The 24952-nt window shown below is 45.3% G+C and overlaps 1 protein-coding gene across 1 annotated transcript; it reads right to left on the minus strand.

The window, feature by feature from the left end:
* Nucleotides 1-731: 731 nt before the first annotated feature.
* Nucleotides 732-21968, minus strand: LOC146200575 (neprilysin-21-like). Its single transcript, XM_084592962.1, has 7 exons — nt 21884-21968; nt 15112-15179; nt 13975-14093; nt 12864-12929; nt 4628-4744; nt 3035-3111; nt 732-945 (listed from the first exon to the last, which is right to left on the minus strand). Exons 4-7 carry the CDS (start codon nt 12927-12929, stop codon nt 846-848), a joined length of 360 nt encoding a protein of 119 aa, XP_084449088.1. The 5' UTR covers nt 13975-14093; nt 15112-15179; nt 21884-21968; the 3' UTR covers nt 732-845.
* Nucleotides 21969-24952: the final 2984 nt, after the last annotated feature.

Here is a 24952-nt window from a genome sequence, read left to right on the forward strand (position 1 = left end):
TTCTGGTGATTGAGGGAATACTTTTAAAATTAAGACTTTTATTGTGAAAGCAATACTATACTATAGGTGTCGAGCCTTCAGCCACGTCTTACCCACGTGACGCTGTGACGTCACACCCCACATGACACACGGGCTGGCAGGAGCTGCGAACTTGGGTCTCTCGTTTCACATGGGACGGTTATGTCAGAATCAGCCTGCTAGGACCCTGGCATTCACTTTACCCCTATAGGCCATTAAGGCACGTTCATACGGCTTGGTTAAAGCGGGGCTTTATGTGGCTGAGGAAGAAGAAAAAGAGAATAAGAACGCTCGGTTACCCGTAGCTAATGCTTTCGCTCAATATTTGGTTCAGCAGCGTTGAACCCTGGTAATTTTTTCCCTTGTCCTTTAATTTTCTGCCCAGCATCTCGCTAACTATGCGTTTTACTTGATTTCTATTGTGTACGGCTTCCTAATCGTTTCGGCATTGTTCTTTAGTTGTTTATGACTAGCCGACTTGTTTCGAGGTAAAGCAGGTTACCTCCCCGTTTACCTCGGAAGCAAGCGCTGATAGAAGCGGTGTTCGCTATAGAGTGCAATGGTTTCTGGTTCTACTTGTGGCCCTCGTGTTTTCGATGGCTAGGAGTATTGAGCAAATAGAGAAAAATAAAAGCACAGAAGCCGCATGATGATCAGTTCGCTTTTGTGAAAGCAGCTATAAAAATAAGTTGAATCACATATGTTGGGTTGTGCAGTAAATATCTCTTATTCGTACAATATGTATTTCATTTAGGACATATTAACTGGACTCAGGAAGTACGGTGTTCCACAGGAATGGCTCTGAGGGATGAAAGAGGAGTCGCTGGTTACCACATGATACACCTCCTCTCTGGGTTCATTTTGGCGCTCTCTTCGCAGTCGAAGGTCTCCGCAAAGGCACGCATGTTCTGCAGGGGAATGTTCACCCTGAAAGCGACAGGAAGGTAACGATTGAAGTAAGCCAGAAAAGAAACGTTCCTGCATGGTACATGCGTTCCTGCTCAGCCTGTATTCCCTTCTACGCAGTTCCTTCATTGTGCGCCAAACGTGCTGCATAAATGTAAAATGCAGTTTGCTATAAGACAGGAATTTATTGAAGCTCTTTCACTTTTAGCGCCGCTGTGGACATTACTTAAGAGAGAAAAGAAATTAAAAAAATCATGGCAGCTATTTCACTCTCACGTTCACTATTTTAGGTACTTGTATGCGTTTCGTCATAGTTTTCAGTACTTCGCTTTCTTTTGTAAACGGTTGGTTTCTTCTTAGAGGGCTGGACATCTTTGCTGCCTTCATATTCATTCGCCCACCCCACAATGGAGCAAACCAGAGTGCAAGCTGTGCGCCAAGAGTAATGAGTGCGCCGCGTACACTTCAAGAAAATTACTTATTTTAAACGTGTGCAGGTGTGTCAGACTTGGGTCGTTATCATGGGGACATCCGGTTGGCGGGTGTGAAAGTAGATCCGCAAAAGTCTGCTGTGCATGCTAAAGAAAGCATTTCTGCATTTATTCTCCTTTTGCGGAAAGTATTACCAGGCGGAACTATTGCAGTTGCGACTTGTTTCTTTGCCTGGCTCAGTATTAAGTATTCCTTCACACCGTTCCCACCAACGGAAACCTAGCAGACGCATATAATGAAAAGAAATATCGCAAACAATAATTTTTAGATGTCAAGACTGGTTATGTATACTTAACAAGTAAACACGTATACTTACTTGTTGGTTTCTTTATAAGGTCAAGACAAGTCGCGGCTAAGGAGAACAACGCCAGCGCCATGCATAATCTCCAAACAGTATAAGTTCGAATACCTCAAAGTAATTTGCAGTCAATGCGAGTCATACGAGGGTGACTGTGTATTAACATTAATGATCAAACTGCACGTTCAATTTTTGTGGGCGGATTGAAATCACGACACCAACCTGATTGAAGAGAAGCGTTAGTAGGGGTCGGGCCACTACAAGGTTGAAGGATAGCGTATGAAGGAGCCCGCATCCGCCTTCAACCACCGCCGCTCTCCTACCACGTCTTTCCTGCTCCTTGCGCACTTCCCTTCTCATTCGGCCGCCGGCTCTTTCGCACTTCGTGCGTGCGCTCTTGGCGCGGCTCTGCTCTTTTCCTTCCCTTTGCCCTCTTTGCCACAACCAACCCCTCTTTTCTTTAATTCCCACTCCCCGCGTGGTGCAACGGTGGTGATTCCCTTAATAGAGGAGACAGTTGAAAGCACCACGTTACCCCTTTTTCTCCCATCCCCAACCAGAACATCAATCCTCCTCCTCCTCCTCCTCCTCCTCCTCCTCCTCTTCTGATTGGATGCCGCGCCTCTTCCTCTGCATGTGACTCCTCCCAGGGATTCTGTTTGGACATACTGGTCTGCTCTCTCTCTCTCTCTCTCTCTCTCTCTCTCTCTCCCCACCCGCCCCATTTCACGCTCGCCTGACGCTTCAAACTTCTACCCTCGATCAAGTGTTGCACAGATCGCAGTTGGAGTGCAAAAGCATTAAAATCGCATTTTCCTATTCTTTCGAGCCCCTTCCCGTACTTAACTCGGGGCATTCCGAAAGCCCGAAGATGGGGCGTGGTTACCACTGGGAAAACAGTCGATGACTTCACCATCTCTCTCTCTCTCTCTCTCTCCCCCCCCTCCCCTCCTTCCACGCGCTACGCTTCTAACGTCGCCATAAGAATGGCCCAGGACATAAGGTGCACATGAACCCGCCCTGACGCTTGACAAAACACTCTCCTTTGTTGAAGCTGAGCAGCGCTGTCTCGTCTTTCTGCGACAGGCCCGTGCAGTGCCCAATATGCCATAGGTTGTTTCGTTCGCTTATGCTTGTCCATTAAAGCTGCGCAGGAGGCAAAGCTTAATTTTCTATCTTCGAATTTTGCAAAAAGACAACGTATTAGAGGTCGCGTATAGAGGGCGTCGGTGCTAATTGGAAGACCAAGTTAGTTCTCTGCCAATGGTGCTGACAGTAAGAAAGATGGCTGAAGTGATCATTACAGTATGTACTGCTTACCTGAAGCTCGCAGGGGCGATCGGTCCACGCATTCGGCGTTCATAGTCTGTTCTGGAACTTAGCGCTGAGCACATATTCTGTGAGGGAAAAATTACGCTTTTTGTGATTCTGATGAGATACTGGCTGTAAAAAAACATTAAATATCAAGAAAAAAGCAACGGGAAGATTCTTTTAATGTAGAAATATAGGAGCCCTAAGCTTTATACTTACAAGCAGTAGCAGTATATATATCTGATACTTAAACAAATGAAACGATGTCACCAGCACTGCTGATGTCAGCAATTTCCACTGCGTAGTAGCTAAAGATTCCATAGAAGTGACACAAGGACGACATTGTAATCATTTCCTGCGAGCTGTCACTAGTGCAGTGTGTCAATTTTACATCCCCGCAATTTTTTCTGTGCCAACCTGTATGGATGTGTTACGTTAAAATCTGGCACAAAATGTCTGAACCTGTTTGCAACTTGTCCCGGCGACCTGCTGAAGGTTTCTAAGCAAATGACATTGTTTCGGAAGAAAAACGCGCCGTCGAGTAGCGAGACACATTTTCTTTTTTTTTCTTTTTTTCATATCAATAATTGTCGGGCTATTTGGTCATCATCTTCAGAAGACATGAGAAATTCGCTAAAAAAAAAACAGCAACACAAGAGAAGGCCATGTAGCTCGTCCTGTTCTACGAGTCCTTTTGTATCATGTTTTTTTATCGTAATTTTCCACGACTCTATACACAAACCTACATGAACAATACTATATAAAAGGCTGTCGCTGAATCTTTATATGGAGTATATAGACATACTGTAATATGAATTATAAAGTATGACTGTACAAATATGAATTCGTGGCAATAAAACAATTGCAAAAAATTAACAATATATATTAGTGTTTGTATCCGAGCAACAATGTATGACTGATCGGTGCACCTTACGTGTCGGAGCGGCAACTTGAGTTTTGAAGCCCACCGTATTCATGAATTCCTTTATTTCTCGCATATCAAACGAACCAATCCATCCCTTCTTCGATTGCGACAATTCCTGGCACAACTGTTCCTCGGCGGCTACCGCTTACAATTTGCTTTATTGTGTCGCTCATATATTTGCAGTCTTTGTTTTTTGCTTTTATCAAGTATTGTCTTCTCTTGCTTTGTATTTAATATCGGTCTGATGGTTTGCCTTGAGGGCACAATAGAAAATGAAAAACTGAACAGCTCCACTATAACTTCTTCAATATGGCTCGCTCAGCGTACGAACATTTTTTTTTTTTTTTACTTTTCTCCCACCGAAATACAGCCGTTAACATAAGTAGCGAACTCAAGCGCTGAGGTCAGCACTCGGACGCCACCGGTGCTTAGCTAGCGCGGTGGGTACGTTGGAAATGAATGACCGCCGATCAGTCGGCGACTTGCTATCAGCAGTAAACGGTTAGCCATGTCAGCTTAATAGGCTCGTTTTGAGCTTGCCGCCGTAGCGGTATGAATATTTGGCTCTTCGTATGACTGCGTCGTCCGAGAGGCCTCAACTCAGTTTTGAGACACGTGGGTTAATAATACTTATTTCGCTCTCCGAAACCGCATCATCCCTCACAGCCTTCACGTACCGAGGCGTAAGCGTAGAAGAACAGCTGTTCGGCAGTCATGTTGTTGTCGCCAAAGTGCCACTGCGCCTCGCGGTTCACGAAAGGCGGCCGGCTGTACTTTAGGACGCTCGTGTAGACCTGCACATGTAGATATCAGTGTCGAGGGACGGAGTTCGTTTCTTTCAGTTTCGCTGTATTTTCTGAATGTCTGCAAACACCTTTGAATTGCATCCCCGAATGAAACAGTGGGAAGAAGAAGACGAACTTGTGCTCGAGCCTTGCTCGAACTTGTGCTTGTGTGGTGTTCGCCTGTTCGGGCGCCTGGCTGGTCTCGCTGGCGGAGGGAGCCAGGACAAATGACGGCCGAGCCAACTCGTACGCCTTGGCGTCTTCAGGCATCACAGGAGGTGGTAACGTGCGGCTGCGGAGTTCCAGGGCGAGAGGATGGATCTTAACCGGCACCTCCACCAAAGGTAAAGTGGGGGCTTATTTCTACAAGAACTGAACGCGTAGCAGCAGTCACCGATCAGTGAGACTAGCCAGGCGCGCGAACAGGCGAAGACCACGCGGCTCGAGCACAAGCTCGTCTTCTTTACAGTCGTAATAGTATCAACAATCTTTGTAACGATAATAATAATAAAACAATACGTATCCAGATAAAAATGATTGAACCACTTATCCGCGCAGATAAATCCATGTTGTGTTTTTGGGCATTACCTGAAAGTCAGTGGTGATGGCCAAATTTAGAAACTTTTTATTCAGTTCATTATGTCAAGCAAAACCTTAAACTCCACTGAGGGCAACATGACATCTGCCTATGTTGAAGCTATTGGTCTGCCGCTCTACGCCTGCTTTTCAATTCCACCGGGCGTATCCATCCTTCCCGGAGCTCTAAATAAGCGTGAGGAGAATCCGAGTGGCTGTTGCACTGATTAACAGTTAAATTCTCCTGGACATTGCAGATTCCTCTCCTGAACGGATCCTTCTGCCCCGCCCCCGCTGCAGAGTTACCGTTAATCATTCCTTAACTTTGGGTAGCACACATGTTACTCATCTCGGCAGTCGGCCTCACCATAGCCAACCGCACAGGCGGGTGCAAGGTTCTGCATTATGGCGAGCCTAGTTTCATCGCAGCGCTCACCCCTTGTTACGTTTCTCCACCGAGAAGTGGGACAGCTGACGCGGCCACCGCATAGCAACAGGCAGAACCGCGAGCGGATCGGCCATTTCGACGCCGTTCATCGGCCGCGCAACGCTTCCTCCCGCCGACAAGTCTCAACGTGATCCTGCCACGCGCCAAATGTGTGTGCGTGCGTGTGTGTGGGCAAACGCCGGCCAAGCCTGGAGCTCGTGAGAGAGGGCGCCGTCCTCGCCCGTCTGCAGGAGGTGGAGGAGATGAGGTCGGACCATCTGCGATTGAGTCATTCGTCGTGAACCAACATGTTTGGCTCTCCCTTTCCTGTGAGGGTTTACCCTTTCCCTGTGAACTGGAAAAACTATAAAAAGCAGCGGCCGACTCCGCTGAGACAGAGACTACTTTGACGCGCCGTCGGCACGACGCTAGACACCAGCTGTGTGAGAGTGTCTGTAATCTCTCCGGGTCAGCTTCACTGCCCATTTCTTCCTGATGTTACAGTAAAGGTTGTTTCGTTAAAAGACGCCTCGTCTTTGCTGGCACCTTTGATGCCGTCCGCCGTCCACGGAGCCGCCAGGCCAACGCTACCAAGGGGCCGCGCGCCAAACCTAACACCCTCCAGCCACCTCTCACTAAGGTCCTTACAGCCAAAACATAGCGAAAAGATGAGGATCTCTTACATAATATATACTTTGATGTGATGCAATCGCAACTGCATATAGCGCTCTTAAAAAAACAATCTTCGCCTTGGAGGCAGAATTGAAAATTACGCAACGAAGGGATTCGCCCAATGGTCCCTTGATTCCTCGGCTTTTCGGAGGAAAAGGTGTAAAGTAAGGAGTTCATGGAGCATAGCATATATCCCAGGTCTCGGCAGCCAGCATCGTCAAAAAACCTGCATGGCCATAACCCTACACTCTGAAAATTGACGACACAGGTCCGACAGATTATAGGTACGGGGCCGATTGGGGAAGATAGGGAGCGAGGGGCGGAGGGGGCAGCCAGCCTTCCCTGCTCCCCACCCCCATGCATACGCCTATGACCAACCACCCGATGCAAGATTGTGGTCCCATTGGCCTGACCACCGGTTCATGTGGATATCCTTAACAGCCAGCTTCTCCAAATATCAGTTACTTGCAGGAAAACACCAACCAGGAAAATGAAAGTACTGACGTTTCCCGGATGGCAGCCTTGTTCACAATGAAGAATAGACAGGCAAACCATGCTATTTAGGCTTGAAAATTACCTCTGTAGGCAACGGGCGTACGTCTAAGAAAGGGGGTTTTAATGCGTGCGACCAAAGGTGTTATCGATTATTTTAATGATTAGAGATTCGATATGTACATGACGACAAATATTTTTAAAATCTACGCGTCGTTCCAGTCTATATTACGCTTCGCGATTTCAGTATTTTTGGGTCACTGCATTAGACGACACTTTATTGTTCCTAGTCTTATTCCGGTACTGTTCTAGTCTCCGCACAAAGTTTCCGCTTTCACCCACATACGCAGGACCACAGTCTATGCTTGGTATACAGGCTACGCCAGGAAAATTTTCGTTTGATAGGGTTTCTTTCATGTTGACTAAGGCTTTCCGCAAGTTTTTCGCTGGCACGAATTACACCTCAACGTCATACGACCGCAAAGTGTAAGGATTCGCTGATTTCGGGCACATAGGGAACAGGTGCGTACTTTTTGACGACAGTTAGCGACGGTCCACGGCGCTAATGAAAGACAGCGGGTAGCCACTCTCTAAGAGGCCCTAGCGAGCACCTTCGCGGTCGGCTTGCAAGTCCTCTCGCTCTGTGTAAATGAGGTCTGCCGGACGACAAACAGGGGCAATCATTGATCTCTTGTGGAGGCTGAATGAAGGTAATTAAAAGGAAGAGAGTGCCCACCCAGTCGAAAAAAACTACAGAACTGTGTCAAAAATACGATAAAATATCCTATAGTTCTGTCGTAACCATCAGATTTTTCTGTAGTTCTGTAGTAGTTTTCTGTAGTCCTGTAGTTTTTCTGTAGTATATTTCTGTTGTCTGTAGTTCTGTAGCACTTTTCTGTTGTAACTACAGAAATTTCTGATGTTACTACAGAAAGTTCTGTTGTCGCAACAGGTTTCACGTCAAAAACCGCACAGAAATTGTGTCGTAACATCAGAAAATGTTCTGTAGTTGTTTCCGACTGGGCAGTATCATTGCTCTTCCTCTATGCGCTAAAAGAAAGCATGAATTGGTTTTGTTTCGTTTTCACCTCCAACCAGACGGAGTTCAGTCAAACCCTTGACTTCATATCAGTAACAATGAGCGTTTAGCTTATACAAAGAGTCTATGGGCTTCATTGGGAAAGTTCTATCTTTGGCCTTTCATAGTTGACCAAAAAGTGTCATTGTAATACCTCTATAGGAGGCTATAGAAAATTCTATACAACTTTGGCTATAGGTTCTGTACCGTACAAAGTCTCCTTAGCTAGCTACAGAAAACTGCATGATTTTATCATAGACGTTGTTCACACACACACACACACACACACACACACACACACACACACACACACACACACACACACACACACACACACACACACACACACACACACACACACACACACACACACACACACACACACACACACACACACACACACACACACACACACACACACACACACACACACACACACACACACACACACACACACACACACACACACACACACACACACACACACACACACACACACACACACACACACACACACACACACACACACACACACACACACACACACACACACACACACACACACACACACACACACACACACACACACACACACACACACACACACACACACACACACACACACACACACACACACACACACACACACACACACACACACACACACACACACACACACACACACACACACACACACACAATCGGTTATCCTCTCTTCGAACTACACATCCTATCCATGCCCATTTCTTCTTCTTAATTACGACTAGAATATCAATAACTGGAGTTATTTCCCTGACCCACTCTGAACACTTCCTATCTCTTAACGTTACATCTGTCACCTATGCGCAATACGTTGGGTGCTGAATATTCTTCTAGGTTAGTTGATTATTTCCTCTGTACAGCCCAGCACTACTCCCTTGACATTTTCCACCAATCCTCAAGCTGCCTCTGACTTGCCCCCACTGCTTTATAATTTAGCCTGCCATGGATGTCTCGAAACCCGAGTGCTTCTCGAATCCCTGCGTCGGCGTCATGCACTGGTGGTTGAAGTGCCTTACATTCTATAATAATGTGTTCAATCGTTTCCCTGCTTTGCTTGCAGGGGCAGCAAATGTCATCTGTACTGTCAAAATGTTCTGGTTGGTTCGTTCACAAGAAGGGAAAGGCGCAGTATCTGTCACACTTGCTCTGTGGACACCTGAACCGCGCCGTAAGGGAAGGGAGGAAGGTGGGAGTTAAAGTGGAAGGAGAGAAAGGGGAGCCGTAGTGGAGGGCTACGGAGTAATTTCGACCACCTGGGGATCTATAACGTGCGCTGACATCGCACAGCACACGGACGCCACTTCGTTTCGCCTCCATCGAAACGCACCGTCGCATCGTCGGGTTCGAACCCGGGAACTCCGGCACAGTAGTCGGGCGTCTTACCACTGCGCCACCGTTGCCGGTAGCATTTCGTGCTCAAGCGACCAATCCTAGCCTCGGAACGTAAATCACTGCCTTTAGAATTGTCAAAAGAAGTTCGTTTCAATTTTGGTCTTAGCCGCACTATAAAGCTCTATCGTCGATTTGTCCGGTATTCTTATTTGCCAATTGGAAATTTTGAGGATTTTACTTTTTCGTTTCATGTAGATTTTTCTATCGTTTGTTTCCCACGGCACTTGTATTTATTTGCAAGCCATCTAGTTCTTCTCCGGGCCGTATTAATACTGAACCGGTACAGTTACCTGAAAATCTTTGCCGCCCAGCTCTTCCCAGCTCTTCTCATTCATTTGCCTAAACCGCTCTTCGTAGTGCACCTTACTTTTCGCTTCCCGCTCTTCGAACGTCGACCATTCCATAGCACCTTGAACTGCCTCATTAGCAGTCGCTCCATGTTCCCCCGAAGGAAGTCTGCCCACTGTTCTTTGCTTTATTTCAAGCGCCGAAGTGGCAGATCCCACGCAAAGCACAGCGTTTGTAACGTTAGGCCTGGTACCATTGCGCGTTTCAAGATTTTTCGAATAACTTATTTGTTACATCCCCAGAGCCCGCGAGTTTTAATGACAGCAGCGTTTCGTTTTGCATACTTTACAATGTCCTCTCTCTGATCCCGCAAGCAGTCTGTGCCATCGTGTATCTAAATAACAAGCTTCTCAAGTTTTGTAATGTGATTGTGCCGGGTTCATCATTAGGAACCCTGACTGGTGATTTCTCTTGGCTAAATCTTATTCTCAGAACATCTGTCTCTCTTCGAAAACTGTCTGAGAAATATTGGAGGCCTTTCTAGCTATCTGCTAGAATAGCAATATCATCGTCATATATCAATCACGGTAAGCAGCTAGTTTCCGATTCACCCCCCTTCCGCCATGACATCACTAAACCCAATCCACGTAATAACTTTCGTTCAATCCCTCTGATGTAGCCAATAAGCAGAACTGGTTATAAAGGACATCCCTGCCTAAGTCCCCTCCCAACCACAACTCGTTTTGCACCACCCAAGGCCTGCTATTTCACTGCTACATTCTGCTTGTAAATCTCTTTCAATTAAATTATGGTTTCCTTGCCCATACACCCTTTTCCAGTATTTGCCACATCATAGCGTGGTTTAAATTATCGTACACAACCCTCTGATATCTAAAAACGTCATGCATAGTGGTCGTTCTTCAATTTTCCGCGGTGTCAATGCATTGTGTGACTGCGAAGAAATTATTGGCCTACAAGACGTATCGGCCTATAAGAAAGACAAAACGACCTTTAAGACATGATGCAATCTTTTTCGCCTTTGTACAGAAGGCTCATTTTGCTCTCTCGCAAGCTTGCTGGGATATCTCGTTTTCTGTGCGTCGCTTAGAGCAGCAGAAAGGGTCGTTTTCGTTTCATTACCGAGTGCTCCAATTAGTTTATTTGGCATTTCGTCCAAACGTGTTGCTGTATGCAAATGTACCTTCTTCTCCGCTCTTTTCCAATCCAATTTGTCAATGTTGGTGTTAAAAACTTCCTATTTGTAAAGAGCCGTTAAAGGTTTATACCTCCGCTGTCGTTATACTCTTTAAAATCCTTGTATAGCCTTTCGCAAATTATTTGCATGGCCTCTTTCTTCATTTTCCAGTACATTATAGTCCTCGTCCTTTATATGGCAGCTCGTATCTTGTGATTTCTCGCCAAGTGTCTTCAGATGGTTTCAGGAATTTCTAGGTGCTTGCTGAATATTTTTTAGAATATCTTCCATGTAATTGTAGGTTGTAGCATTGATTTTTTTCTTGTACCGAAAATTGGCATGGTTTGTTTTTTGTATTCGTCCCATTTCGGCTAATGTTCAAGAAGTGGTCGCTTTTTTTTCTTGCTTTTTGACGAGCTCTGGAAGATGCTTGGCGTCTTGCTATTTTCTCTTTAACATCTACGTCCCACCAACATTCTGGTTTCTTTTTGCCTCTCCGCTGGTTTTTCTTCAGCACCAAATATATTTCCGTCTAAATTACTTCTACCCCTTCATTATACCTCTATGAGAGATTTACGCTTTCTTTATTTTTGTGTGCATCTCTACTGTTCTGATATGGCCATCAAATGTTTGTCGCTCATATACCGAAATCGGCACTTAGCGTTATGTTTCCGCGATCCAGCATTATCCTTTCCGCTGTACCCAAACCTTATAATTAGTCGCTTATGGTCGCTTCAAATACTATTTATGCTTTCCTCGTCTATTTTCATCACATCTAGTCTTTCATATAAGCCTCCCATCATTATGCGGGAAACTCCAGATTCCCACGTGATTACGCCATCACATCATTTGCTTCTCTGTTTACAATAATAAGTTAGTGTTGTTCACACATTGCCGACATCATTTTTCCAGAGCAGTCTACAAATCCCTCCATTTCTTCTACGTAAGCATTCATATCTCCTCGGAGGAATTAGTAAGGGAAGGGAAGAAAGTTCAGAACATGTATTTGAGAAAAAAATCCCTAAACGCGTTTGCCGTGTGTGTGGGATTCGTAAGAGTTTCGTTTTGATATACATATAACTACGTGACTAGCTCGTGCTTGTCGGCTTTCGTGCTCCCAAATTTCAGGCTGCGCCTGTAGCCCGAAGGTCCAATCAGAGCCCGAAACGATAGTATTTCCAAATATCGACAAGGTTGCGCCCTGATTAGACGTATTTGAGGCAGTGTTTATCTTCGCGCGAAACCATTCGCCACTAGACTGCTGGCAGTTGGTACCATTATGAAATTCTATCGATTACACGAATGCGATATTATGTCATCATACCAAACTGTACCGCCAAACTAAAAAACTGGGGGAAATCAAGGCCCGAATTCGTGAGCCCTGCTCAGGGCCGTTCATCACCTACCTTTCTTATTATTAAGGGCGACAAGACAGGATTACAAATTCAAACAATGGACCATAAAAATTCAACCAATAAATCCAACATTGCGAAGATTTCGTTGCGTAAATGCAGTTGGCGTTGGCCCTGACCGTTTTGCGTTCCCGCTGCGGTCAATTCGAAATTGTCTGCATAAACCAGCCCTTCCAGCAAACAGTATGTAAGCCGCTAAACGATTCATATCGGCCCATCTTGACGTGTCAGGATGTCGAAGACCGGAGCACTACTGGTGACGAGCTTTTATATTTGCAGCTGGTCAGATCCCGTTGCGTTGGTCGAGCGCTCCGCAGGGCATATACATTGGATTGAGCGTGCGTTGTATGCACAGTTTGACTTTCAACACAATGCAACCAGACAGGCATGTCGGCCCTGCTTTCATGGAGTTTTTTTCTCAGCGCATCCTTACGCTTTTTTTTTTTTTTCGTTTCAATTTCACTGCTCGGAAGCGTGCAGCAACTCGCCGTCATTACGTATTATGCCTCTCTTTCAGACCTTCGCACAGTTTTGCGACTGTTGCGCGCCCTCACCATGTGCGCAACTTGAATGGCCACGTTGTCAAGGACATTTTCGTGAAGTGAAACAGTGGCGTTCATCTGAAAATAAAGAAAAAAAGATCAACAAATAGCGAAAACAAAATGGTCTTCTTGAAGTGAATTCATTTTTAATTTCTATTCATAGAAAAAGATGAGAAATTTGCAAGCATACTGCTAGAAAGTTGCCAATCGCAATCATGCACTCTTACAACTGGGAGCTCTAGCAGCGCCATCTAAACGATACTGATTCCACAATGATACAGCCAAGCTGTTTCGAAGCCCCCCAACGCACATATATGATTATGTTTTATTTGTAGGGTTTAATGTCCCAACGCAACTCAGAATATAAGATGCCGCAGTGGATGACTCCGGAAATTCTTTAACGTGCACTGACACCACACAGCACAAGGACACCTCTCGTTTCGCCTCCATCGAAACGCAGCCGCTGGCGGTCGGGTTCGAACCGGGGTACTCCGGTACAGTAGTCGGGCATCGTAACCACTCCGCCACCGCTGCTGGGCGCATATATGATACAAATGCCGATTAGGTCAACCAGGAGAATGTTATTTACTGTGTGAATAACCATTTAGGAAGTATAAGCGCTCAAGCGTCTCACCGTACAAAATAATAGAATATCCGCACCCATTCGCTAGCTAGCCCGGAACTTCCGTCGTTGTTGCAGCCATAAGCGTGTGCTGTATGCAGTGAAACAGAAGCAAGCGGAGCCGTGAAGGAATATCATCTCAAGGAAATGCAGAATTGCTGGCGCTTTCGAGCCGATTCTAGTTTTCGCACGCTAAACATTCTCCGTTGAAGTCCGTGACAGCCCTATTGCAATGAAGCAATAAGTGAAAAACTAGTTTTTCTATGCAATACGTCGTATTAGTTTCTTATTTCGCTCTAGCATCATTTACAAAGCGACCCCGCTCCCAACTGATTCCATCATGTCGAAATCTTACGTCGGCCCGAGGTTCCATAGACACACAAGCGCTTTGCCGTTTCGTTGGTCTCATGCACTGGGAGAATATCGCAGAATGTATCCCAGGCGAAGATAGCGAGAGAGCATCTAACAGCTCGAGAGCGGAGAATGGTGCATTCCACTGACCGGTAGCCTGCTGTGCTCTGTGTACTGCCTGGCAAGGCAAAAGGAGCGCTTGTCGTAGACGTTACGAGCAGCTTGCGACCACCATGCCCGGAAGCGGCCGGTGCTGTCTACCAGCCAGCCTGCAGAAAGTGGCATCTTAACTTACCAACGGGATGCCATCAGCGAATACCAAAATGACACACAGGTACTTAAAGGGCAACTCCGGAAGTTTTTTGACATTCTAATATTCTAGTAAACATTTTACCACAGGTTCTCTTCTCCGTCCTGACGCATTCTACAAAATTTGGGCGCCGTACGATAATCTGGTCACGCGCAACACTGCTTTAAAATATGCCGTTTTCATGGCTTAAGTTGAGAGTATTTCTACGGGCAACACTGAGTTTCTGACGTCACAAACAGTATACCGGCGTTACTGTCCACTTCGCGAGTGATTATGAAATTGTGAGGCTTATATTGAACTACTTCAGACATTTTATGCAGTGCGCCATGATTTCCATACTTTATTTTCACCATCCAACGTACGTACGAGTGTTTTTCTAATACTGAGTGTGACGTCACCATTTCGTCACCTGGGACGTCGGTTCTGGCCGCGAAAGCAGTTTCGGTTTCGATTTGTTGTTTTTCTTTTTTAAAAATACTTCTAATAGGAATTACGAAAAACGACTTTTTGTGTTTGAGTCAGGACATGCCGAGGAATGTAATTCAACTAAACACACAAAATGATGAGAAAACCACCGGAGTTGCCCTTTAACTCGCAGTAAGCTGCCAGCTAACAGAAAGCGCACCAACTAAGCGAGTGTTTCAGTGCAACAGATCCGTATACGTTGCCACATAACACAGCGCTACCATTACGTAACGAAAATGGCTGTTGATATGAGGCGTAAGAGACACGGAAAGATTCCATGTCAGGCAAGCCATCTGTGTATGCGGCATCTTAAAGCAGGGTTGCCTAAAAGTGCGTATTATATGCTGCTAGCGGTGCGTAATCACCCTATGAGCACATAGCCATGAATGATTCGCGGTGCCTAATCTCACCACTCGCCCACTGAGAAAATCACTTGAAAGCACTGCAGCTGACACGCTGTTTACGCTGCGCATTGCTGAAGGCTGTCTCCTGAGCGTTGAGATGCCACTTACCTTGTGGCAGAACTGCTTGCAGGAGCTGTCGGGCGACTGTGAATCCAAATCGAGCAAAATAGATGGGCCTGTGCACAGCGATGCATAAAATGATGTAAAAAAGCGACACGAGTTCCTAAAATGGGCTTGCATGGCTATTACTCCTCCTCAACTTTCTAGCCTTGCGATAAATAGCGTTTAACAATGGTTAGAACACAAGCATTGCTTCTTGTTCTGTGGTATGTAAACCTTTTTTTAACCTCTGTGTCCCAGGCAAAACATCAAAATATTTTAGGGCTGTATTAGCATGCAAAAACGCCTGATGAACAATGGTGAACAAAAAAAGGTGTGGTGTTCCAGCTTTTCGGCTTTAACGTTTTTTCCGCATGGAAATTTGACTATATTGTCTGACTACATTTTCACGTAGTGGTGACAATGCCGTTGGCAACAAATGAGGAGGCTTGAACTTCGCATGAATAAACTCTTTATTAAGGGGCCCAAAACAGCCATAGCAATACAGTTTCCCTATGCCTAGTACGTGAAAGAATGTCGATGTAAGATAACCTTAGCGCAAAAATTTTTTAAATGCGGCATTTGGAAGCAGAGTTATTTGCAATCAAATTTTGAATATCTGCGCCTTCGCGGCTTTCCTCCTCTTTTCAACTTTTTAGCGCGGTCTAAGGCTGGCCCTCCTCCACTCCGCCCACTGACACGTCACAACTGACGCATCTGCTGCTTTTACTTTTTTTGCTTAGCGCCGCACGCCGCAACTTCCGTTTTGTCGCGCTTGCTTGCCGACGCGCCGCCGGGGGCCTCTCGTCGTCTGCTTCATCGTCATCGCCCTTCGGCACGAACTCGCAAGTTTTGTTGCCACGCTATACATCCCTGGCGTTGACCTCACCTTCGATTTTGTGTTACGTCGTGTGCGCGACGGGTGCAGGACAGTTCTGGGCTAGACTGGCCACTCTCTTGAGTTCGCGAAGGCAGTTATCGAAGCGCTGAATTGTTATTGTTGACGGGACATGAGCGGGAGGTTGTTACAGTGTGCAGTCCCTGGCTGCGAAGGTATTGCTAGTGACGGCAGGAAAAACATTCTGCACCAAGTGCTTCAAAACGCCAACCTCCGGAAACAGTGGCTACAGCTCATCGGATAGCCAGCATCGGTGAACAAAGCGTTTATCTACGTTTGCTTTACCAGGATATGTGGTTCGCGATTGGGGGATCCCAACAAGACTGAGTCTGCGTGAAGGAGCGGTACCAACGCTGTTTCTTCCAACCCTGCCGGTAAGTGTAAAATGAAAAGATTGTGATAATATTAGCTTTAGACGCGTTATCACAGTAGTGTGGATTTTTTTTTTAACTCAGGCGATCTTGCTCGGCGTTGTGGCATGCATATAGCAAGATTTGTCATGATCACTGTGAACTACACTGCTCAAAATAAACCAGTGGCGAGCTTACGATGGGATTTTATTTTTTAATGTTACGCTAGTCGACCCCACGCACCAATGCACCCATATAAGCCGTATACTATCATCGTCGGGGTTCAGCAGCGGATTCTTCAACGGCGTGTACTTATGGGGGTCGAATCCCTTCTCGGTACTCATTCGCCGAAGTCGCTTTTCGAGCTCGGGGTCCATAATATCCGTACCGCAGCAAGGGCATGAGATGTTAGCGAAAGACTAGAAATTCAGAATCGAGATCGCAGAGAACGGTCTTCCGGGCGTTGCGGGGGAACTCTCTCGTGCACCTTGCCCGAACCGCCCGAACCTTGAAACCTTCGTGTTTAGGCTCCTCTTGCGTTTGACTATACGATGCCCCTTCGTGAAAGATAACGATCGATTGTAAAGAAAAAAAAAAAAGGAAGGGGATGAGGAGAAGGGGACTGCGTAGTTGTGCGCTGTGGTGTAGTTTGTCAGTCGCGGTTCGGCGTCAGCTGACTGCAACGGAGAACGCGCGCGCCGACAGGAAGTAAACAAACTCTGTTCGGTGCCCGATCATTATCGCAGCATGACTCCCGCCCTGTAGCATTTTTTTTTTTTTTTTTTTTTACGCCATGTGGTGTTTGTACAGAGCGCACTCTGAAATGTCGCGCGAATGGAGCCGCGTCCAAGTTCACCAACCGAGGCAGCCAGGAAAGAAACACGTGAAACCGAGATGGGCGTTGATAAGAAGAAAGAGAAGAAAGGAGGGACACTGTCAGGAATGAAGAGATGGAAACAGAAAAAAAAAGTGCCAAGAGGCTTTACCCTGCAGCAAAAAGGGGGGAGGGGGGGGGGGGATCGCAAAATAAACGTTATCACTCGCGTGAACTGGCTCAGTCGCTCAAAGTTGTGCCTCTGTATCCCTAAGCGATCAGCTGCCGAGCGGAAGTGTAAGTTGGTTTTGACAGGAGCATAGACAGGAGTTATACACAACTAGATTTTTCCTGCGGAAAGGGGGGGGGGGGGGGAGATAAACCGCAACAAGGGAAGAGGACTTCTCCAAATGGCTCACCGACAGCAATAAGAGCAGGAGCCTTCTCCGGTTCCTAACGGAAAATAATTTGCACGGGTTCTTATAATATGCCTTATGGCAAGCTTGCGTAATAAAAAAAGAAAAAACAGCGCGCGCATGCAGTAGTGCAACGATCGAGTGACACAGTTCGGCACAATGTTACAAGTGGCTCACAAATGCACATTTATTTTTGTCTCAGATTTTCCAGGAACAGCGGGTACAGATCATCAGCCAGCTGGATGGAATGGAAGAGGACCTCGCAGGAGATGGGCGTTGCGACTCCCCGGGCTACAGCGCCAAGTACTGCACGTTCAACGTTGTTATCATTCAGACTGACCATATTCTACAATGGGAACAGGTAAGAATAGGAGAGGTCAGGCAATGCTGCGATACGAAAATTGGCAAGCTGCAATTCCTATTAACTGTGTGAAGTCAGCTGCAGTGCCCAATAGTGCGAGCATGGGGCCTGGCCTCAACTAACGAGTCTCAGTGCAGTCTTTAACAAAAGGCGCCAATTTCTGCATATTATTAGGAGAAATTTATTTCAGCCTCACCAAGAGTGCCCTTGGCAAGTGCTGCTTGCATGTCTATATATAAAAAGAATCAAATTAATCATTATATAATACAAACAATTGAATTACAAAATGTTTCATCGTTGAAAACCACTGGGGAAGAGGTAAATTTTCTGACATATATTATTATGTAATGAGGTTTTAATTTCATCTATCTACAAACTGCCACCCAGCTATCTGGACATATTGCAAGAGCAGCAAATCGCCCATACAGCACTACTTTGATGCTTGGCGCATTACTAAAGATGCATGCAGTTGCTTGTTTTAATAATTAGGGCGAATACATGGCAATAACATTATTCTATACTGCATTTACTAAGTTAAAAGCTGTGAGCAGGTCAAAGGGCTGTGAAGCAAGGGTAATGATGACCTGATCATCAGCATGTAGTGCAGCCTGTTGAACCACATATGCGATAAGCGTGATGGCCATGATAGACCATACAGCAAATGCCTGCATTAGCTCCTTGCAAACAGGCAATGGATGAGCAGAGGTAATCTGTTTTGTATAGGTTTTTTTTTTCTAAAGTTTTTCACTTTGATGTTGTTTGGAAGGTGCACGGCTTACACTTGTGGCATTTGTCAACCAATGATAAATTTAAGAGATAGGTAATGCAAATAGAACTTCACGGAAAAACCTTTTTACACATCCGCACATTACAGCAAGACATAGCCAAGAAAGGAACCCATAATGAAGTGAAGAAACAACATAATGTAAATGTGAGTGCTGAGACTGCGAGATTAATTTAATACTGAGGCAGCTTGGTTATAACGCCAGTAAGAAACACAAAAACAATGGGATGTTCTATACTTTCTTATACTGACAATTGTTTGGTCAACAACACCTCTTAGATTTCTTGTCACAGTAAAATAGCAGTACAAGACCAGGTGTCTTTTAACGAATATGTTGCTAAAACTGTTTTCAACTGCAATGCAGCAGCTGTAAGCAGGTTCAGCATCTATGATTGACTAGAATACACACCAACACTACCAACTCATCAGTCAAATATATATATATATATATATATATATATATATATATATATATATATATATATATATTGGAATAAAGAGCATTAAATGCAAAGCGGAAGGAAAAACAACGCGCCGACGGTATATATATATATATATATATATATATATATATATATATATATATATATATATATAAAGTAAAGCTCCTCAATAAAGGCAGGTTAGCAGGTTTCTTTGATCGCCTCCTGCGTAGTGCGCAGGGGTGTCATGGCAGGAGGGAAGCTGCAAACCGACTCCGTCCTCGCTGTTGCTCTCTTTCTACACCAGCAGCAAAGCCGTTTGTCTCCCAACCCGCAAGGAGAGGGTGTCGTCGATGTCTGTCAACGTCGTTCAGGTACCATGCACCATGACAACTACGCGGTCCTCGGCATCGACAAAAATTCCAGCGAGGCTGACATCGGGAGAGCCTACCGGCGACTTGCCTTGAGGTACCACCCGGACAAGAACAAAGCCTCCGACGCCGAGGAAAAGTTCAAACGACTACGCGATGCCTCTAAAGTGCTAAGTGACAAGGACAAGCGTGACGAGTACGACAGTAAGCTTAAACAGTACGATTCCAGAGGCGACGTACCAGAGTGGCAGATGGGCCCAAGCTTCGGATTTGATTCCAAATATTTTTGGTCGCTCAGCAAAACTGCCGATGAACCATCGGGCAGAACACATGACACACCATTTCGGTTCGGCGCCAGCTCATCATCAACCCGGACAGCGAGTGACGATCCACGCGCAGAATGCTCGAAGACATTTAACGCGCTGCACTGGTCCGGGTTCAGACCCTCATCGGAGGCACAGTTCGATAGCCGCTGGTCATCCCCTTGTTATTCGCGCGGGGCGCAATTCGGCTACGGCACATCGTCGGCCGGCGAGAATATTAGTGACATGGGACGTTCAAGAGAGTCTAACTACTCAGAGTACGAACCTTCCTTTAGAGGCTCTGAATGTTTTATCTACGAACATACGCACTTGGTTGTCAGAGCATTTTTGTATATATTCGTGTTCTTTCAATAAATCATGCAGTTGATAGTCAGCGCTGTTCCCGTCTACTCGCTTGTCCTATGTTTATTGCGCTGTGTATTTTTAAAAAATGATGCACCAACTAGCTCAACTCACAGTTCTTTTGAGACTGGCATCAGCGCCGCAAAGAATTGGCCACTGGAACCAAGAAAATTGTTTCAATATGTTTGCTGCGGCTGACAATAGCTGGAGCGCAGTTTCATATGACTTTTGTTGTCTGAGTGAGTGCAATCTTGTACCCATATCTCTGCGTTTTCTTTGTGGCTGCGGCTAAGCAAAAGTGCACACAAAACATGTTGCTGTTTGCTTATCGCGGCAACTACACATGGTGTGCGACCGCTCGCAGGCCTTTCAAGTATTATATCAAAGCTGCCGCTTGAAACAAAAGTAAAAAAGGCAGAGCAACTGTGGGTTCAAGGTGTGTAAGGCTAGATTGTGAATAATTATGCCAGTCAGAGTTTTTGAGGCCAAGCTAGAAGTAAATGGAAATTTCAAGTGAGCCGGCTTCACAAGTGACCATTTAACATCTCTCTTTTCATGGGCTTGCTGTTCCCCATCCGTTAAGCTACACAGTTTACAAGACAACAGTGTAATTATGCTGATTATTATTATGTGTGCGAAATAATACAGTGTTCTTAGCGGCAATTTAAACTGCTGAGCGACTCAATCAACTTCATTCAGATTTTTTTCCTCCTGTCGACAAAACAACAAATGCTAAGGTAGGAACAAAAGGCTACTAATACAGTAGCTTGACGAGGTTTTTAGCCCTGTTTGACATGGACGACAGACAGTCATATTTTTACAGTGATCTGCTAGCGAAAAAAAAAAAGATCAGCAAGTAAAAGAAATGTGCAATATGGACAGGGGCTGTGTCGGAAACAAAGTGTGAGAAATGTACATGTATTTACATTCACTTGCCACTGACTCTTGTACACACTTTGAGTATCTTTAACGCGCAGAACATAAAAGAAAGACGTGGTGACAAAAAAAATATTAAAGTGTCACATACATTCGAATGTACACCGGCTCAAGCATAAGAAACAACAAGGTTATAAAACTAAGAAAGCACAGTTTTTCGCCGAGGAGAGCAAATCTCTTGAAATAATCTCGAAATAAAGTCGTTTTCTTTGTTTCTTCGGTGCGTCCCCATCACTGCACGTCATGTGAAACCTTGCAAGGGCCAGATACAGCATGCGTATCCTAATACTACATGTTTACCGCGGCTGCTTGTACCTCTCCGGCTCTACCGCTCAGTCGTTTGTGGTGAAACTGCGCACGGAGCTTTAATATTACGGTAAACTTTATTTGCTCGTAGGAAGTTAGGTAAGGGTGCTTAATTCGTTGCTGCTGCGTACAATGCAAACCCGCAGTCTGTACCGGGATCGGGGCCGGAAGCCGCCAACGCCGGCGCACGATTCCGCGGGTTCGCGAACGGCCGAGCCAGGTAGGCGCAGTTGTCTTAGGTAATTTACTATAAGGCAAAAGTTTATAACCTACAAACTTACTACGAGACAAAATGCAACCTCCGTGAGTAGTTTCACGCAATCAAGTCAACGGTTAAGACGGTAGGATTTTAATAGCCGCCACAGTAATGATGCATCACAACAATGACTAACTCATTGCACCTGTGAAACCGTCGCTTATCTGTGCGCTATGTTCAAGCTAGTAAACACATTACTTACCAGCGTATGTTGTCGCCTTGACTTGATCCGAGGTGAGTATTTTGGTTTGGTGGACACAGGAACGGAGCAGCGGTTGCCTCCGAAATTTTGCTGCACTACGTAAGGCGCAGTGGATTGGGGCCCGACATTTAAAGCACCGACTTAATGCTGCAAACCTGTAAGCCGACTTCGAAGTTCATTTCGCAAGGGCGACACAAGAAACGAGAACATTCACAGGCGGAAAGTGCCCCGCAAGTACACTGCAAGGAACTGAAACGAGACCGCCGCTTGCGACCGCGCCGCGATTGCCGTGGTACCTGCGCGAAGGGCAAAGACAGCAAAGATGCGCGCGTGCGCGCGCGAGACCGGAAGTGCAGGAAAAAAAAAGCTTTGAAAAAATGTTTCTGTCTACAGAACATCCTAATTTTCTTTCCTGATAATTAAAAGTTAAGCGTATTTCCATTTTTCTGGCATAAGCGATAGTTTAATGGCTGTGTGACGTCGCAAAGAAGCAGACCAATAGTCATTCGAAAACGCATGCACGTAGCAGCGTTGCACAGAGGAGGAGGAGGACTGGCAAAAGTCGAAGGAAAGAACGCGCCAACTTTCGAATGGGATTGTGGGACCTGCACTGCGCGTAGACGTGTATTATTGCGTTCAAATGTGTATCGCAGCATAATCTAGTGACTGAGATAGTTTGTGAGGAGTGCTCGGGAGGTGTTTGTGGGCCCCTTTAAGCTGACTTGCGCCCGCAAAAGAACTAAGCAATCCGCGGCGGCGATGGCAACAATCGTGCTCGGCGGTCGTCGATATACGAGTATTTAAAGGCGTCTATGAAACACCTAGACAAAGCCGCAAACGGTGACTAGCATAACATCGGACCTTGCAAAAATACACGCGAGTGGCTAGAATCTGAGATACATCTCGACGCATCTTGCACGACAAAAAAAAAATTTTAAAGGGCCGTCTTGCGACAACGAGCACGAACAAAGTATACAGAAACGATCTGCGCGCTGGAATCAGAGTGATAAGGCCGCAGTCCGGCGGTTGTCGAAAAAAGAACAAATAAAAATTTGAATAGTTCAGGGGCAATATGGTGCTCGATGGGAGATAATGTTAAAATGTGTGCACAATATCCCCTAATTTATGCTGATTACTGTAACAGTATACAGTTAGTTCGACGACGAATTTATTAGACAACTGCTTTCACCTCTCCAAGATGTTATCAGCATGGAAATGGTATCGTTTATAAAACAAAACATAAAACCCCACTTTTAAAAATGGCTTTTGACAGCAACCTAATGCCGCCATTACGTGACACGAAAGATTTTTAATCGATTCCTGATTGACACCACAGAGGGTAGAGTCTAGGAAGCTGCCGCTGGACGTCCGTCTATTGTTTTACATTTTTGGTTTTAGCTGCCGCTTAAACGTGGCTTCAGTGCCGCTGCTTTTTCAGTATCTCAGAAGATGAGCGAGCATATTTTCAAATTAAATAATCACAAAAGACCAGGCGGGCCACTTCAGAAATGGACTTCTATTCCACTATTATCACAGGTATGCACAAAAGTGCGTGCTTTTGGGTCATCGCTCTGGTGACACAGAATACAAGCCTACATTGTGCGTGTCTGAAGAAGTGTAACCTGCCCAACAATACCGACGTAAACGTCTTTGCTCATAACTCCTCGAGTTCGTTCAAAGCAGTTATGAGCAAAGACTCCACGCGCAGAGAACTATCTGTGTCACTATCTCCATCTGTGTAGTGTAGCTTATGACTTTCGCAAAAGGTGCGTTTACAGTAGTGCACACAGCGAATAACATCACTTTCACAAAATAACTTCGACTCGCCTAACAGAAGCACTTTCTTCTGTTGGTCGTTTATCTACGCCAGGTGTTCATTTGTCTATGCCCACTTGGAATCCAAACTGCGTTCAAATATAGGCATATTTGGATCTGGGGTCTGGTCACTTAGGTCAGCAGATGGCTCATGACGCTTTACAGTCCATGAGTCTACCTTAGATATTTGTAGCAGATAAAAATAATCGAAAATTCAATAAAAGAGAGTATAGAGCTTCTTTCTGCCTCGCGCAAGCAATCACGTTTTGGATTGCCGATATGGTGCTTCCCTGGAAAGAACAAAAACTAAACCTCCTATAAATTTAGATCTATAAAATTTGCGAAGCCACTGACCGCGACACACTAACGTGCACTGAAGCTGAAATTGTATAATCACAGAGTTGTCGCTGTGGATATTCGCTATTTGAACAGGCTTGATGACAGTTCAGGTTGCATGCTGGCCATTGCTCATAAATACGCGCTGTGATACACGCGATTACATAACATATCGCTTGAAAGTGGCAAGTTAATATCAATTTAAAAGGTACGAAATATGAACGTTTTGGGAAGTGCACATAAAATAATGAAGATACATATTATATTAACACTACACAGTTACACCTGAGATAAATTTACACAGAAGATCGCACGCACTACTGCATCAAGGTATAATAAATGTAGAAAATAGCTATTTTACTAGCGCAATATTTTTAAATTACATAAAAATTGAGAGCATCATAGCTTTTTGTTCACCACTTTATTATGTAAGAAGAAAAGTGTCTTGTTGCTTAGTTATACATGAAGGGCGGCCAATGTATTCCAACAAGTGACCACCTTTAATTGACGCCTGCCCTTTGTCCCGATATGAAGTGATGCTGCTTGCATACACATATACTGCATGACTCATAAACTGTTGAAACTAGCATGTGTATTTGCATCTAGAGTTAAAGCAGTTGTGGTCAGCCTATACATAGTTCTTTATTCTAATAACCGACATAGTAGTTTGACAGCGCCAAGGCTTGTTGCGCTTACTTTAGCGTGCGCCGAGTGATTATTTCACTGTTTTAACCCGACCGGTTCACCAGAAGATCCAGCGTCGGAGCTGTGAGTTACAAATGGCAGGTGGCAAATGGCAGTTGACATGCCGATCACCGATTCTGCGATGGTTTGTACGCGTTAACGAGACAACACGACATCAGAATCTTGGGAGGCGTTGCCAAGTCTCGTTACTCATTTGAGGTGGGAAGGCAGAAT

This window comes from Amblyomma maculatum, chromosome 2, assembly GCF_055883805.1.
Source record: "Amblyomma maculatum isolate TAMU_Amacu chromosome 2, ASM5588380v1, whole genome shotgun sequence".
NCBI classification, from domain to species: Eukaryota; Metazoa; Arthropoda; class Arachnida; order Ixodida; family Ixodidae; genus Amblyomma; species Amblyomma maculatum.